The sequence below is a fragment of the Misgurnus anguillicaudatus genome, unplaced genomic scaffold (genome assembly GCF_027580225.2).
Source record: "Misgurnus anguillicaudatus unplaced genomic scaffold, ASM2758022v2 HiC_scaffold_29, whole genome shotgun sequence".
NCBI classification, from domain to species: Eukaryota; Metazoa; Chordata; class Actinopteri; order Cypriniformes; family Cobitidae; genus Misgurnus; species Misgurnus anguillicaudatus.
In genome coordinates this window covers 8,633,389-8,651,203 of record NW_027395279.1, presented here as the reverse complement: position 1 = coordinate 8,651,203, position 17,815 = coordinate 8,633,389, and the positions used below count along the sequence as shown (strand labels likewise).

The 17,815-nt window shown below is 38.8% G+C and overlaps 1 protein-coding gene across 2 annotated transcripts; it reads left to right on the top strand.

Moving 5' to 3' along the window:
* The first annotated feature begins 627 nt into the window (after positions 1-627).
* LOC141362796 (ras-related protein Rab-3D-like) lies at positions 628-17,769 on the top strand. 2 transcript variants are annotated; one of them, XM_073865043.1, is made up of 5 exons: positions 628-722; positions 6,014-6,247; positions 11,178-11,296; positions 11,382-11,506; positions 16,018-17,769. In XM_073865043.1, the coding sequence occupies exons 2-5, from the start codon at positions 6,014-6,016 to the stop codon at positions 16,200-16,202; spliced, it is 663 nt and encodes a 220-aa protein (XP_073721144.1). In that variant the 5' UTR covers positions 628-722; the 3' UTR covers positions 16,203-17,769. The 2 variants fall into 2 exon arrangements, with proteins under 2 accessions (XP_073721144.1, XP_073721143.1); XM_073865042.1 differs by having other exon boundaries at positions 717-790.
* The last annotated feature ends 46 nt before the right edge of the window (positions 17,770-17,815 follow it).

The window sequence follows — 17,815 nt, the reverse complement described above, 5'->3', positions numbered from 1 at the left end:
TAGTACTCCTATTAGTAAAACCGCGTCCACTAGGGGGAAACGTAGTCGGCGATCCACTTTATTCTCCTTACAGGCTGGATTTTACGGCTCGACAGCTTATAAAAACTTATTTCTGGGTTATTTTGGCTTGTTAGCTGTACATATTGTCACACAGCAGCTTTTAGGCATTATTCAGTTTTTTGTTATAAGCCAGAAATGACAAGGAGGCGGCTTCTCGCAATACAAAGTTAATGGAGACGGTTGGATTGCGTTCCCCCCGGTGGGCGTGGTTTTCAAATTTGCATAACTGCGCTCTGTCTCTATGTGGCATTGGAGCCACTGAGCATGTCCCCGCCCCTATCACAATCGCAATGCAAGGGAGGTTGTAGCGGTATTTGCGGTTTTCCGTAGTGGACGTGGTTACATCGTGTCCAGCGGGCACGCCCCCAGCGTTTGAGAGCAGAGAATCCTGCCTATTTTTCCAAGATGTTGCTAACTTATTTTATTTAACGTTACTTGGTGTTTTTTTTTTCATTCACATTTAGCTGTGTGGTCAATAACATACTTTTCAGTGGTGTGACAAACACATTTACGGACTTGAAAGGTTTACATTACAGTGTGCGCTAGCGCGCGGAGCTGAGAACCGCTCAGATCTCTCTCTCTCTCTCTCTCTCTCTCTCTCTCTCTCTCTCTCTCTCTCTCTCATCCCCCTCCCACCACAGATCCGGGAGCACAGACACACGGTGAGTTTGTTTCACTCGTGTTGCGCTTAGGTAAACCCCACAATAAAACACTGGGTGCGCGTGCTAAGGTAAGAACTGCATTCAGTTATCGGACAATTTTGTTACATCCAAAATAATTGTCTTTTCATCTCTGGGTAAAAATACGCAGTCATCCATAATGTGTAGGCTACTTGTTGTTATATTTAATGTTTGTCTTCGTAATTGTAAAAGGTGTTTAGATGTACACTTGAACAGAGAGAGTACACAGCGTATAGCTTTTGTCCAGCTTTGAGTTGAAAGGAAAGTTGGGGTTCCTTCAAAACTTCCGTATGGACTCAACGCTGACTTTTTCTTATTTCCTTCTGTTTGTTTGGTTTAAGCCTTTGATGTAGTTTGACGAGAGCAATTGCATTTGTTACGACGAATGTAACGGTGTAGTTTGATTGTCAATGTAAATTGATAAACACAAAATGTGCGTCCGGTCTCTGTTCAGCTGGACATCTGCCAGGCGATCAATAGAGACAGATGAGTACCATGGTAACAAGAGACACTGTCCCTTAAAACAGCATTTGGCCCTCAGGCACGAATATATAATACAGTGATGTCAGATGAATGAAAGTTTGGTCATGGAGGCCCTCGAGTCCAACCAACACCATGCAACAAACGTAACAACTGCATCTTATAGTAAATCAAACTTCCAGATTTAATGCAATGCAATACATTCTGCAGGGATAAATGTGCATTGTATTATGATATTATGTAATCTATGGCAATATACTATAAATATCTTAGTGGAAAAAATGTTTGTGCAACTCATGTAAGATGTCACATTCACCTTTATTAAAACAGTTTATGGTGAAAATAAAATCCAGGGGGTTCCTCCCTGTTTGAAAAAATACATCTGCACAACATACAAAATGATCAGATACGTCTGACAGATTTCTGGCAAAGCTTTTGCAAAGAAAGAGCCCTTACAAAAATAAGCATGTTTTTTTGTGGTAAAACTATTAGCAAAACCATGATTTTACTACAGTACCCATGTGAAACCATTGTTTATTTTCGTAAGGGAAGGTCATATCAGACCATACCAATACAGGCGGTTTTGTCTCAGCCTGCCTGAAAAAATACTGATATACTACCAAAACTCAACATACCAGCCAGCACTAACAACTTTATTAACTTTATGCACAAAAAACATGTTAGTTGAGCTGTAAAGTTTGTATTATTTTACAATTATTGCCTTTAAAGGGACAATTCACCCAAAAATGAAAAATTCTGTCATCATTTCCTCATCCTCATGTTGTTCTAAACCTGTATAATTTTTTTTCTAATGAACACAAAAGAAGATATTTTGATAAATGATGCTAAGCACACAGGTGATTGTAACCATTGACTTCCATAGTAGGAAAAACAAATATTATGGAATTCAATGGGAACGTCTACTGTGTGCTTACCATATTTTATTAAGATATCTTCATTATCATTTATCACAATAGTGAAGATCATGGGCGAAAGTACAATTTTTCAGAAAAACTTAAAGGCGGGGTGCATGATCTTTTAAAGCCAGTGTTGATATTTAAGATCACCTAAACAAACACGCCCCTACCCCAATAGACTCTGGACCTTCTTTTGATAGACCCGTCCCACATATACGCAACCCAGGCAACAATGTGGTAAGTAGACACGCCCCTTACTGCTGATTGGCTACAAGTGTGTTTTGGTACTCGACCCGACTTCCTTTTCTAAGTTTTTTTTTAATCAAGCACCCCGCCTTTAATTTTAAAAGATAATGTTTTAGACAGAGATATATTTTTGCTGTGGTCAATAACTCACAAGTGTGGTCTATCAATACCAGGTGGAATTTTAAACAAATGTAAAACGACTTCAGTATAATTTCACCTTGTCAGCAGGGACGAAAGTAACACACAGGTGGGTCAAAAGTAACATAACAGAACAAGAGAGTTTTTTTTTACGCTTGTTATGATTAAATAAACATGACAATGACCTCGTTAATATGTAACTGCAAACATATTTTGTCATTTATCTTTGCAAAAAATAATTAAAATCACATTTTCATTTTAAATTTCAGTTTCATCAAATGTTTCAAAAGCAACCCGACAGTGCAAACTTGAATTGTTGAATGTTTTTTTAACAGTTAAACACTATAAAATGAAATTAAATTAGAATAATATAAATTTCACACTTAATGCAACAGTATTCAGTCCCTCCAGAAAAACGCGATTGTGCGATCGCACGATTTATTGCATAATCAGCCAAAGTCTGCATATTTATGCAGGGGTGCATTTTTTCCAAATACGATGCACTTTCGCTGCATTAATTACAGATTTCCGCGCGCAAAATATGCGGGGCTTGCCTGATTTCATGATCCCCGCATTTTCGTAGCAAAAAGTCACATATATATTAGCAGAAAGTTGAAAAATGTTGCATTTACTTCCCAAAAGCGCAGCCGTGTCCTCTGTTGCCATGGGAACGTTATGAAGTGACATGATTATGTGACGTGAACATCATTGCAGCTTTCGCAAATTTCGGCAGTTTTCGCAAGTTCCGCAATTTTCGCAAATTCCCGCAATTCCATCTCATAAATTGCATAAATATCCCGCATATTCCATCGCATTTTTTAAGAAATTGTGCCGCAAAATCGAGGATTTTTGCCCGCAACAATCACAAAAAAACTCCGCGTTTTTCTGGAAGGACTGAGTATTAGCAGCAGGACAAAAGTAACAAGCGTTACTTTCGTCCCGACAGGAATTCCTGACATTTAAACCCGATTTACTTTTATTTTGAAACTTCCGAGAAGTCAAACTTTAGGAGGTGTTAAGGGCTTGTTATAGTCGTGCGTAGGTCCTACGGCGTAGCAGCGACGGCGTGGGTTCCGCTTCAGTTTTCATTTATACTTTTGCGTCGTCGTCCGCGTCGACGTGCAAACACACGCGCGACCGCTGGTAGGCAGTATCTACAGTAGCAGCACAAACGTGAAAGAAGAAGAGGCTTAGCAAGTAAACCCACAAACGAAGAAGAAACAGCAACTTATTGTGTATAATTTGAGAAGACCAGCAATGATGGAAGTAAATAAACAGCTACTTTTGATGCAGTTTGAGTTAAATCACTCCTCAACTTGGCTCATCTTTGTTTTCACCGTCACAAACGGAAATACCTATGACGCAGTTTTTTTACCTGACGGGAGGGGTTCTGGTGGACCAATCACAGCGCTTGCGGTCCGCGTAGAGCCGACGCGCTGTTAGAAATTTTGTGAGGTGCGCGTCAGGCTACGCAGAGCTACGCACAGGCTACGCCGTAGCTATGGTGTAGGACCTACGCACGACTATAAATCGCCCTTTACAGCACTAAATAACCTGTAGATTGATCAGTACATGAAACCAGAAACACAACAGAAAAAATATGAGCGCTTTAGGAATTTACTTATGGTAAAAAAAACAGCTTTTCGGACCTACACACGCAAAACGGTTAGAAAATAATGCGATATTTGTCAGCTCTTTCAAGGGTTGCGTGGTAAAGATGCAGTCATAGTTTGGAATGCAAATGTTATCAGGGCTCAGAGAAAATCGCTTCGTTTCGCCCCGCGTTACTTTCGCCCCGGTTCCCCCTACTTTAATACTTTTTCTTTATCCTACTATGGAAGTCAATGGTTTCCACCAGCTGTTCAAAATTATAAAAATTTCTTCTTTTGTGTTCATCAGAAAAAAATTAATTCATACAGGTCTAAAACAACATGAGGGTGAGTAAATGATGACATAATTTTCATTTTTGGGTGAACTATCCCTTTAACCTGACTAATAACGTATATAAAAAAGTTTTTTTCTTTTCGTAGCTATAACTATAGTTATATGCTCTCTCATTTGTATGTCACTTAAAAACGTCTGCTAAATTAATAATGTAAATGTATTGTTTGGTATGTAAACCATTATTGTTGCTTGCAATAAAACCATCATGCATGTTTGGTTGAGAAGTTTTATTGTATGCCCACATCTGATTCTATGCAAAAACCTGAAAGGTTAATGGGGGTGAAGGGTCCTGTACAGTCCCAATACAGTTATTGATTTCGTTCTCCTGCAGGATGATCCTCGAAGCTCCTCGGTTGAGACCCGTTTGGTCTTGCTAATGGATACAGATTCGTGCTGAGTGCTTTTTGCTATAAAGTCATTAAATCACGCTTTAAAATGAATGGGTATATCTGCTTTGCCAGATGTGTTTCACTGAAGTAGTTTTGTGATTTCATCAGGACACACATCTGATCCGTGTTGTTTTTTTGAGAACTATAAGTCAATTTCTCTTAATGTATTTGACTTAAATTATTCCATCAGTTTTGTGAATCCTCCCGATGCTCAACGTGTGACAACTTTTCAGGGACTTAAGAAGTGGTTTAGGGTATTAGCGATGTGGAGTTTCATTTTGGGTGATCTATTCATGTCATGCAATTATCTTCTTAAGATCGTTATTTCAAAACAAGTGTTTCATACCCAACTATTTTGCAACCCTTCAACAGTTACAAAAACAACGAAAGCGCTCAGAGAAAGCAGACTGTACTTAACCCAATCACATTATGAAATAAGCGTCTCTCAGTGTGTAAAGGGTACACATCACAGTACTTCATTGCCATCATCCTAACCTGTACCGCCCCCCACCAATTTCAAACTTCCCCTTCTAAATGACTGTTGCAAGAGTGAGTTCAAAGAGATGCTATTGAAACAAGTGCACTTGTGTACTTTAGACAATAGCTGCTGTAGGCAGTCAGCCTCTTTGTTGTAAGATCTCCACCACTGGAGAGGAGTCGTGCTTATGGCCTTTTTAATGGGTCTGCACGCTTTGTTCATGGCCTCGTCTCTATGGAGATTGTCTCCATCAGAAGACAGCTGCAGGGCATGCGGGTCTGATAGATCAGTCGGCCAGTGGAGAGGTTTTATTTCCGTTCCCCTGAGTTTACCTGATAGTTCGGCTTCTTCTCTCTGTGAAGATGACAGGTCTCGAAGATTTTGCTCCGAGGGTAATCGGATATCTATTTAACAAAAACAAAAAACATGGTCTGCAACCATGTAACCCTGCTTCTGTTGTATGGTGAATCTCTGCGCAAATGGACTGAAATTTAAAGGTTTCGCAAGTGACGGCAGTGCACAGGACTTTCGTTCCTCTTTTCATTGTATTTCTCAGTAGAAATAATTTTCAAGTTGAAAGAAATGTGACTTTATTATATTTTGAAAATCTAAATACGGAAAATATGTAATGTGTCAACTGGCTGATTTATTTTGTATTCATACTTCTGCTCTTTCTTCCAGATGGCGACAGTGACCGACTCGCGTTTGCAGCCGTCACAGAAAGACGCGGCCGACCAAAACTTCGACTACATGTTCAAACTCCTCATCATCGGCAACAGCAGTGTCGGTAAAACCAGCTTTCTGTTTCGCTACGCGGACGATACGTTCACCTCGGCCTTCGTCAGCACAGTGGGCATCGACTTTAAAGTTAAAACAGTTTTTCGCAACAACAAGAGGATCAAGCTTCAAATCTGGGTATGTATGGCTATATACAGTGTTCAAATTGGGGAGGGCTGAGGTGGTCCCGGACCTCCTATGAGCATTGTGGAACCCTCTATAAAGCACAAACATATAAATTAGGGGGATCTCCTGATATTTATTAAAATGAAAATACTACATGAAATTAAAATTGTCGTGCTGCGCTGCCAAAGCAATACTGTCCATTTATTTTTCCCAATTTCGCAATAAACTAATCCAAAAGATTTCTGTCTGAAATAAACTCTTAACGGGACTCTCCACTTTTTTTGAAAATATGCTCATTTTCCAGCTCCACTAGAGTTAAACATGTGATTTTTACCGTATTGGAATCCATTCAGCTGATCTCCGGGTCTGGCGCTAGCACTTTTAGCATAGCTTAGCGTAATTCATTGAATCTGATTAGACCGTTTAGCATCGTGCTCAAAAAAACCTCAAAGAGTTTTAATATTTTTCCTATTTAAAACTTGACTCTTCTGTAGTTACATCGTGTGCTAAGACCGACAGCAAATTAAAAGTTGTGATTTTCTAAGCAGATATGACTAGGAACTGTACTCTCATTCTGGCGTAATAATCAAGGACTTTGCTGCTTTAACATGGCTGCAGAAGGCGCAATGATATTACGCAATGCCCGAAAATAGTCCCCTGCTTTTGAAAGTTACTATGGGGACTATTTTCGACTGCTTCGTAATATCTTCAAAAAAAAAAAAATCCCTTTAAGTGAGCCTCATGTTTTTTTTTTGAGGAGGTGGAATTGATAGACTAGTCAATGTCTTTGCATGTTGATGATTTTCACCTCGTTGACTGTAAGAAGCTTTAGTTATTATTTTTAGTAATCTTTACCGTGGGTTCACACCAGCCGTGTTTGAGGTGTCAAAATCAGGTCTACCGTGCCTAGTTTGCTGCTTGAAAAATGTGAGTTTACTTGCTTTATTTGCGTGTGAAAGCCGCGCATGAAATTCTAGTCATCGAGACATTAATGCGGAAATTCGCGTCATGGGAGGGGCTTCTGTGAGACTGCTCACTTCCTGTAATCACCTCACTACTAGAGCAAGCTCCTGATTGGTTAGCGTGGTGTGTTTTTCCGGCAAAGTTCACATTTTTCAACTTGCGCGTTTACCGCGGCAACGCTCAATTTGCGCCATTCTAGACGCACGAATGAGGCGGAATCGAGTCTACCGTGCCACGCTAAACGCCTTATTTGCGTCGCGAGACCTCCAGACACACGTAAATGCGTCTTCACATTGACTTTACATTGAAATCGCTTGACGCCTCTACCACGGCTGGTGTGAACGCAGCATTAGGGTTAGGGGCTTAAAAAAAAATCTCTAACTATTATTTCACGCTAATTTGAGGGGTAAAATGGTTAGGGTTTAAGTTAAGGGTAATTTGGAGTTTCTTTGATTAAAACGTTGACTAAGGAACAATAAAAAATGTTGATCTAGGACAGGGATGGGCAACTTCGGTCCTGGAGGGCCGGTGTCCTGCAGAGTTTAGCTCCAACTTGCCTCAGCACACCTGCCTAAAAGTTTCTAGTATGCCTAGTAAGACCTTAACTGGCTGCTTCAGGTGTGTTTAATTATGGTTGGAGCTAAACTCTGCAGGACACCGGCCCTCCAGGACCGAAGTTGCCCATCCCTGATCTAGGATCACATCTTACTTCTGCGACCCTATAATGGTGGAAGGGCATAGCTTAAGGACCCCATAATCTTTGACATAATTCGAACACTGGCTATATATATGCTCATTTGAAGTCTATAAGCAATAGCAGTACCAGACAGCAGACAACTTCGTGCCAGATCCGCGCCGAAGTTAGCAACTCCGGTGTAGATCCGGTGTGCATCCGGCCCAGAGTCGTCTGCTGTCTGGCTTACCATTGTTTGGTTGACTCATTTGGGCAAATTGAGCTGGGATAGCCATTATGTATTCGCAATGAATGGACCCCACTGTTTTGTGCTGTTGCGTTTTTGTAGTGAATGATCTGATGAATGAATGGCTGTAGTCCCAGAATAAAATGCATTACATATCGTAACATATATCAGTGCTATTGTTTTGTCTCAAGATGCACACCAGTATTGTTTGTTTTGCAAGGTATGTTTGTAAAAACTACTTAAATGTCCTAATATAACTAAGGCCTAGTCCTGGATTAATTTAAACCCTGTCTGGAAAACATCAACAAAGAAAGATGCCTTTTGTTACTCAAACCTGTTCATTTTAATATTCACAATAACTCAGTCTAATTGCGTTTAACTTTTGCAATGTTTTTTTACATCCAGTTTTTACCTGTCCATGCAGGTGGCAATGAAATGTGTATTAGGTTTTTCTAGGTATGCCGAAATATTTGATCCTTTCTATAATCAAAACTGGAAATGTCTTTGAAATTCATTTGTTAAAAGGTGTGACGGCCTGATGTTAGATATTATGAGTAAGATATTCAAAAGAAGGGATGCATTGTTCATTATTTACTGAATGGCTTAAAGGATAAAGCTTGGTGTTGTAATTTCATTACATTTGGCTTGTTATGAGCAAACACTAGCTCTGAGATCCTTAATGCTCGTATTAGCTTTGTTTATATGCAAGCTTTAGACTTGAAGTCTTAACCTGAGTTACATGACTAACACCATAATTATCACCCAACACCCATGTAGTGTTGGTTTGTTGACAGCTGAGTCAATTCAGTGTTGGATTATACACTACAAAGTTTTCTGGGGTTAAGCATTCACAATCTTTACATATTAAGAAATGAAGCACATCAAATTTCTGGATCAAGGGATTTCATTCTGAGTGGTTTGCAATGCTTGGTGCACTTTGCATAACACACAGCCCAATAGTGTATATTGCTGAACTAATAAGAGTAGTGCTGTATTACAGTATGTGATTGCTTTTGCATGTGCCACTCAACTATTAAATGGCTTTTAGAGTTCTGTAGATGTGAAACGGATGTCTTAATGTGAGATGTGGCTCTGATCCAGGGTCAGAAAGGTTTATTGTTTGTGTGTTAGATCCTGCCAGTACTCCGATCAGAGCGGTTAAAAGCTCCTCTGGCCACGTAGGACTTCTGCGTACATCAGCGTTTGGCTGTTTGTCAAACCCCAGACCTTGCTTTCATAACCTGAGCTTTGTGGGGCTTTCTTCAACAATCTCAATGTTTGTTATATTTCATTTAGATTTTACATTTTTATACATTGTGAGATTATTATTATTTTCCATATCTAAACTAACTAGGTATGAACAAAAGTTTTATTTTCTGCCAAGAATCTGTAAAAGCAAGATGGAAGAAAACCCCTCATACGGCAAAAAAATAAATTTATTTGGCCAAATTATTTTTTTTAAATATATGCTAAATACATTATGTAAAAAGTATATCTTAATAAAATATATTTTTGAATTTGAAAATATTAGTTTAAAACTTTTTATTAAAGATATTGCGGAGGATTTTCTATTTCCGGGTGGATCATCAAGACTATTGGTCCTCCTAGTTGTCAATCAGGAGTGTTGCGCAATTGCTTTTTTAAAAAAAGTGGAGAAGGTGGTTCTTTTCTAAAATTCGAGAAAATTCAGGGGCAAAAAATACATTTCTAATTTTACAACCCATGGCAAACAAATATTTATTCTGACCACAATATAAAAGTTTAATTAAAATTTATAAAGTATTATTATTCGAAATATAAAGTATTAAAATGTATAAAGTATGTATAAATATAAAATTATTATTAGTATATTTTTGCAGTTTAAAATATATTTATTTATTTTTTATTATGTATTACATACAAGTTTGTAACATGCCAAGTTTTTCTTCCAATGTGATGTGAATATAAATGGTTTAAAATATATTTATTTTTAAAATATATTTCAAAATATACAAAAATTCCAAAAAATATATTGGTGAAAAATAAATTTTTGTACATGTTTCAAAATATATTTCAGCAAATTTATTTTTTGGCCATTTTTGTATATTTTAAAATATATTTAAAATTATATTTGAACATATATATATTTTTGCTGTGTGGGCCTGGACAAATATAAATAAATTTTTTATAACTGCACTTTTTTAAAAAACTGCATATACTAATAAAATTAAATATTTTTAGATTGACTTTTTTGTGCCAAAACGTACTTTTGAATGGCTGTGAATAGAGAATGATGTTGCTGCAGGCAGCACAAGCCAGCAGGTGGTAACTAACCCATGCTAACCAGACAAACTATTACCCTCTTGTTTCTTTCTTGTTCCATACTGTGTTGCAAAGTAATTTTAAATTCATTTTGTGCAAGCAAACATTTTGCCTGCATAATGAATAAAATTAAATAACAATGTTACCTTTATTTTTATTTATAACATTTATTTTTGTATATGTTTTTATTTACGTGTCTGTGTACTGGAGCTCATCTCTGCTGTCTAACAGACATGCCAGGCTTTAATGTAACATGTGTAAACATGAGTGAGCCGGCGGTTACCCAAGCAACACATTATCTCCTCCCTCTGATGATGGGATGGCTCCTTATGCAAATAGAATTGGCCAACAAGTGCAGCCCATAGTTGCTGTGCCAACCCAGGCCAACAGACTGTAGACTTATTTGATCTTTATTACATAATGCTAGTTTTTGTCTCAAAAAATGCATTATTTTGATTCAAAACATAATAAAGTTTCTGCTATAAAATATCTTAAATAATTAAATTTAATAGCATTAGCGTTTTCGACTATTTACTTATGAACATGTCAAAGAAATAAAAGCAGAAAAGTGCAGGGAAATCATTACACAACACATTGTACATTTACTGTAGTAGTGTTTTTGAGTAATGAACTAAAAACAATGTGTGCCACCTGCTGGTTATCTTAAATAATTACACCTTGCCACTCATAGGGGAAGTTTAAACACTGTATATTGTTGTAATGTCCATAATTGGGATGATTTCATTAATGTTGTTCAGGACACGGCCGGGCAAGAGCGTTACAGAACCATCACTACAGCGTACTACAGAGGAGCCATGGGTTTCCTGCTGATGTATGACATCGCAAACCAGGACTCTTTCAGTGCTGTCCAGGACTGGTGAGTTACACATGCATGTCTTCTTTCTTTTTTATGTGTGTGTTAAGTATATTTAATGTTTGCTTATTTAATGCATTGCTGTCAGGGCCACCCAGATCAGGACATACTCTTGGGATAACGCGCAGGTAATTCTGGTGGGCAACAAATGTGACCTTGAAGACGACAGACTCGTACCGACTGAAGATGGACAGAGGCTGGCTGATGACCTCGGTGAGAATATTGTATACGTTAGTGCACACAGCTACTTTACTGTATCTTTATTTATTTTTGGGGAAAAGTGGAAATGATAGTCTAACAGGTATGTGAAATGTCTCAAGCTGGATTCGAACTTAACCTGATTGCACAAGCATCATAACTTAGTGTGCCAGAGTATGTGTGCAAAGTATATTGCTTTGTGCAAAACAATGTAAAGATCTGTTTCGTTACTTTGTTCATGCAGATAAGCCAACGTGTGCAATAATGTGTACAGTCTTATCCAAACTAAACAATATAGATAGATGGACAGACAGACAGATGGATGGATGGATACTATAGATAGATACTGTAGGTGGATGGATGGATAAATGGGCAGAGACATGGACAGATAGACGGGGGAACGGACCGACAGACCGATGGATGGATAGATAGATAGATAGATAGATAGATAGATAGATAGATAGATAGATAGATAGATAGATAGATAGATAGATAGATAGATAGATAGATAGATAGATAGATAGATAGATAGATACTGTAAAAGGATGGATAGATGGGTAGACAGATGGGCGGACAGGAGAGATGGACAGATAGACGGGGAATGGACTGACAGACGGATGGATGGATGGATGGATGGATGGATGGATGGATGGATGGATGGATGGATAGATAGATACTGTAAAAGGATGGATGGATGGGTAGACAGATGGGCGGACAGACAGATAGATAGATGGATGGATGGATGGACAGACAGATGGGTGGATGAATGGATGGATGGATAGATAGATAGATACTGTAAATGGATGGATTGAATGGATGGATGGGTAGACAGATGGGCGGACAGGACAGACAGATAGATAGATGGGCAGACAGATGGGCAGGCAGATAGCTACATGGACAGATGGCTGGAGAGATGGACAGATAGACGGGGGAATGGACCGACAGACCGATGGATGGATGGATGGATGGATGGATGGATGGATGGATAGATAGATACTGTAAAAGGATGGATGGATGGGTAGACAGATGGGCGGACAGACAGACAGACAGACAGACAGACAGACAGACAGACAGACAGACAGACAGACAGACAGACAGACAGATACAGTGGGGCAAAAAAGTATTTAGTCAGCTACCAATTGTTCAAGTTCTCACACTTAAAAAGATGAGAGAGGCCTGTAATTTTTGTCAAAGGTACACGTCAACTATGAGAGACAAAATGAGAAAAAAATCCAGAAAATCACATTGTCTGATTTTTTTAAGAATTTATTTGTAAATTATGGTGGAAAATAAGTATTTGGTCAATAACAAAAGTTTATGTCAATACTTTGTTATATACCCTTTGTTGGCAATGACAGAGATCAAACGTTTTCTGTAAGTCTCCACAAGGTTTTTACACACTGTTGCTGGTAGTTCGGCCCATTCCTCCATGCAGATCTCCTCTAGAGCAGTGATGTTTTAGGGCTGTCGCTGGGCAACTCAGATTTTCAACTCCCTCCAAAGATTTTCTATGGGGTTGAGATCTGGAGACTGGCTAGGCCACTCCAGGACCTTGAAATTATTCTTACGAAACCACTCCTTCTTTGCCCGGGCGGTATGTTTGGGATCACTGCCATACTGAAAGACCCAGCCACGTTTCATCTTCAATGCCCTTGCTGACGAAAGGAGGTTTTGAGTCAAAATCTCACGATACATGGACCCATTCATTCTTTCCTTAACTCGGATCAGTCGTCCTGGTCCCTTTGCAGAAAAACAGCCCCAAAGCATGAGGTTTCCACCCCCATGCTTCACAGTAGGTATGGTGTTCTTTGGATGCAACTCAGCATCTTTCTCCTCCAAACACAAGAAGTTGAGTTTCTACCAAAAAGTTATGTTTTGGTTTCATCTGACCATATGACATTCTCCCAATCTTCTTCTGGATCATCCAAATGCTCTCTAGCAAACTTCAGACGGGTCCGGACATGTACTGGCTTAAGCAGGTGGACACATCTGGCACTGCAGGAATTGAGTCCCTGGCTGCATAGTGTGTTACTGATGGTAGCCTTTGTTACTTTGGTCCCAGCTCTCTGCATGTCATTCACTAGGTCCCCCTGTGTGGTTCTGGGATTTTTGCTCACTATTCTTGTGATCATTTTGACCCCACAGGGTGAGATCTTGCGTGGAGCCCCAGATCGAGGGAGATTATCAGTGTTCTTGTATGTCTTACATTTTCTAATAATTGCTCTCGCAATTGATTTCTTCACACCAAGCTGCTTACCTATTGCAGATTCAGTCTTCCCAGCCTGGTGCAGGTCTACAATTTTGTTTCTGGTGTCCTTTGACAGCTCTTTGGTCTTGGCCATAGTTGAGTTTGCATTCTGACTGTTTTAGGTTGTGGACAGGTGTCTTTTATACTGCTAACAAGTTCAAACAGGTGCCATTAATACAGGTAACAAGTGGAGGACAGAGGATCCTCTTAAAGAAAAAGTTACAGGTCTGTGAGAGAAAGAAATCTTGCTTTTTTGTTATTGACCAAATACTTATTTTCCACCATAAATTGCAAATAAATTCTTAAAAAATCAGACAATGTGATTTTCTGGATTTTTTTCCTCATTTTGTCTCTCATAGTTGAAGTGTACCTATGATGAAAATTACAGGCCTCTCTCATCTTTTTAAGTGGGAGAACTTGCACAATTGGTGGTTGACTAAATACTTTTTTGCCCCACTGTAGATAGATAGATAGATACTGTAAATGGATGGATGGATGGGTAGACAGATGGGCGGACAGACAGATGGATGGATGGATGGATGGATGGATGGATGGATAGATTGATAGATAGATAGATAGATAGATAGATAGATGGATAGATAGATAGATGGATGGATAGATAGATAGATAGATAGATAGATAGATAGATAGATAGATAGATAGATAGATAGATAGATAGATAGATAGATAGATAGATAGATAGATAGATAGATAGATAGATAGATAGATAGATAGATAGATAGATACTGTAAATGGATGGATGGATGGGTAGACAGATGGGCGGACAGGAGAGATGGACAGATAGACGGGGGAATGGACCGACAGACCGATGGATGGATGGATGGATGGATAGATAGATACTGTAAAAGGATGGATGGATGGGTAGACAGATGGGCAGACAGACAGATAGATAGATAGATGGATGGATGGATGGACAGACAGATGGGTGGATGAATGGATGGATGGATAGATAGATAGATACTGTAAATGGATGGATTGAATGGATGGATGGGTAGACAGATGGGCGGACAGGACAGACAGATAGATAGATGGGCAGGCAGATAGCTACATGGACAGATGGCTGGAGAGATGGACAGATAGACGGGGGAATGGACCGACAGACCGATGGATGGATGGATGGATGGATGGATAGATAGATACTGTAAAAGGATGGATGGATGGGTAGACAGATGGGCGGACAGATAGATAGATAGATAGATAGATAGATAGATAGATAGATAGATAGATAGATAGATAGATAGATAGATAGATAGATAGATAGATAGATAGATAGATAGATAGATAGATAGATACTGTAAATGGATGGATGGATGGGTAGACAGATGGGCGGACAGGAGAGATGGACTGATAGACAGGGGAATGGACCGACAGACCGATGGATGGATGGATGGATGGATGGATGGATGGACGGACGGATAGACAGACGGATAGACAGATAGATAGATAGATAGATAGATAGATAGATAGATAGATAGATAGATAGATAGATAGATAGATAGATAGATAGATAGATAGATAGATAGATAGATAGATAGATAGATAGATAGATAGATAGATAGATAGATGGATAGACTGTAAATGGATGGATGGATGGATGGATGGATGGGTAGACTGATGGGCGGACAGGACAGACAGATAGATAGATGGACAGACAGATGGGCAGGCAGATAGCTACATGGACAGACGGATGGATGGATGGATGGACAGACGGATAGATAGACGGATAGATAGACAGACAGACAGACAGACAGACAGTTGGACAGACAGATAGATGGACAGACAGATGGGCAGGCAGATAGCTACATGGACAGACGGATGGATGGATGGACGGACGGATAGATAGACGGATAGATAGACGGATAGATAGACAGACAGATAGACAGACAGATAGATGAACAGCGATAGACAGACAGGTGGAGATAGACTGATGGATAGATAAATGGGCAGATAGATGGATGGGCCGACAGAGTGTCAGACAGACAGATAGATGAGTGGACGGACAGACACACAGATAGACAGACGGACGGATGGATGGATGGATAGATAGGCGGGCAGATAGACGGACAGATAGCCAGGCAGACAGATCAATTTAATCTTGGATTATTTCTTTTATGGCAGTGAGTTATGCAATGGGAAGCATCATTCAGTTTTTGTATCGTAGTTTAATGTAGTCTAAAATAAATACATTATCACTTAATGATAGATTCATGTTAAACCTTAATGATATGTTTTCATATTTTTTCCTACCATTTTTTAGGTTTCCAGTTTTTTGAGGCCAGCGCCAAGGACAACATCAACGTGAAGCAGGTTTTTGAGCGCCTGGTAGACGTGATCTGTGAGAAGATGAATGAAAGTTTGGATAGAGAGGTTTCAGCATCTAACAACAAAGACTCAAGTCTACAGGATGCGTCCTCACAGGAACACAGTGGCTGCGCCTGCTAAAAACACTCACCATACAGAGAACTACACTTCATCACTGCTATATGGAAACATCTTTGCTATTTCACTTTAACTTGAACAGTACACGCTCGGAGAGATCGCTCCAGGTCCTACAGCAGTCAGTACAGGTATGAAGAACGCTAAACTACAGACGCTCCTCAAAAGTCATAAACTGTGACGTTGCTTTAAAAAGCGGAGATGTTATGGATTGGATAAATGGATCTTGTGGCACTGACACACTAACATTGACGCACACACACTCAGAGACGACTGAAGAAATGAATTAATATTTCATTGTTCCTGACAAGTAGGCTTGTTTAAAGATAAAGGTGCTGGTCTCCAATGGTCTGATCTTTCTTAAAGGGTCTTTGTGGTTTTAGTTCATCTTATCATCACCTCACTCGTAACGTCCTCGGCAGTCAGCTACTGTATTGTCCATCACATGTCTATCTAGGTCACATGTCTATCTATCTAGGTCCGTCACATGTCTATCTGCTTTAAAGGACAGAGCTAACAGTGAGTTTGGTGGCATTGTTGAGATAAATGCACTGTTAAAATCTGATATGTGAGCACAGGCACTATTGTCTTAAACACACACATGCACGATATAAAGTTTATTATTTTATATTATTTCACAGGTCATTATTTGAACACTGTTAGAAAGAATGGTCAAAATATGTGCCCCAGTGACACCTTTTAAAAAGGTCCCTTTGAAAATGTATGTAGACGTTTGGCATTTTTCGTAAGGGCACTGCCCCAGTGACAGCTGGAGGACATATTTTAACCATTATCTCTTTCTGAACTTAAATCATTGTGCCTTATTTATAAAACACAAGATAAAAACCCGGTGGAAAAAAGCATTCTTATATAATCGAGCAATTTATTAATAAACTCTTGCGCTTTTGTTTGCGTTTTACACAGAAATGAGGCGCATTGTGTGACTTATTACTGCACTGTAAAAAATACCTGTTGCACTTAAACTTTTAAGTTTAGTTAACTTGAATTTACAATCAAGACTTTGACTAGTGAGGAGTTTTTATAAATGATAAAAAAATTAATTTAAATTAGCTTAAGTTATTTCAACTTGATTTTTATCATTTATAGAAACTCCTCACTAGTCAATAAAGTTGAAATAATTGTAATTTCAAGTTGATAAAAACTTAAAAATGTAAGTCTAACAAGGAATGTTTAAAGTGTGTACGGCTTTGCCAGTATCTGCACTGTAAAAAAAGTTTCAACCATAAAAGCAAGATCATACTGTCTTTAAATTTTGAGTTAATTCAACTTAAATATATTAGTTTACTATTTTTATTTAACTTATATATTAAACTTTAATTCACTTTCTACAGTCTTAAAGGTGATATGTTATGGATTTATATCTGTGGCTTGTCAAGTCTATTTCAGCACTGGATATTTCAATAGTTCACAGATGGTTTGGTCTTTCACATAATGACAGTTTAGTCTCCTATCATCTTTTACACTCAGTTTCATTTGTGGAAGTACCTCTCATGTACAGTATGAAATGTATGACGATTTTGTATAATAAAATATCGAAACGGTTTAAAATTGATATCTCAGATTTGAAATTATTTGTCCTTGCACTATATATTTTGTTT

Bases quoted from the DNA above. Each gene is read 5' to 3' on its own strand.
- LOC141362796 (XM_073865043.1), top strand. From the start codon at position 6,014: ATGGCGACAGTGACCGACTCGCGTTTGCAGCCGTCACAGAAAGACGCG. The intron at 11,297-11,381 runs GTGAGTTACACA...CATTGCTGTCAG, and splicing joins TTCAGTGCTGTCCAGGACTG to GGCCACCCAGATCAGGACAT. The intron at 11,507-16,017 runs GTGAGAATATTG...ACCATTTTTTAG, and splicing joins GAGGCTGGCTGATGACCTCG to GTTTCCAGTTTTTTGAGGCC.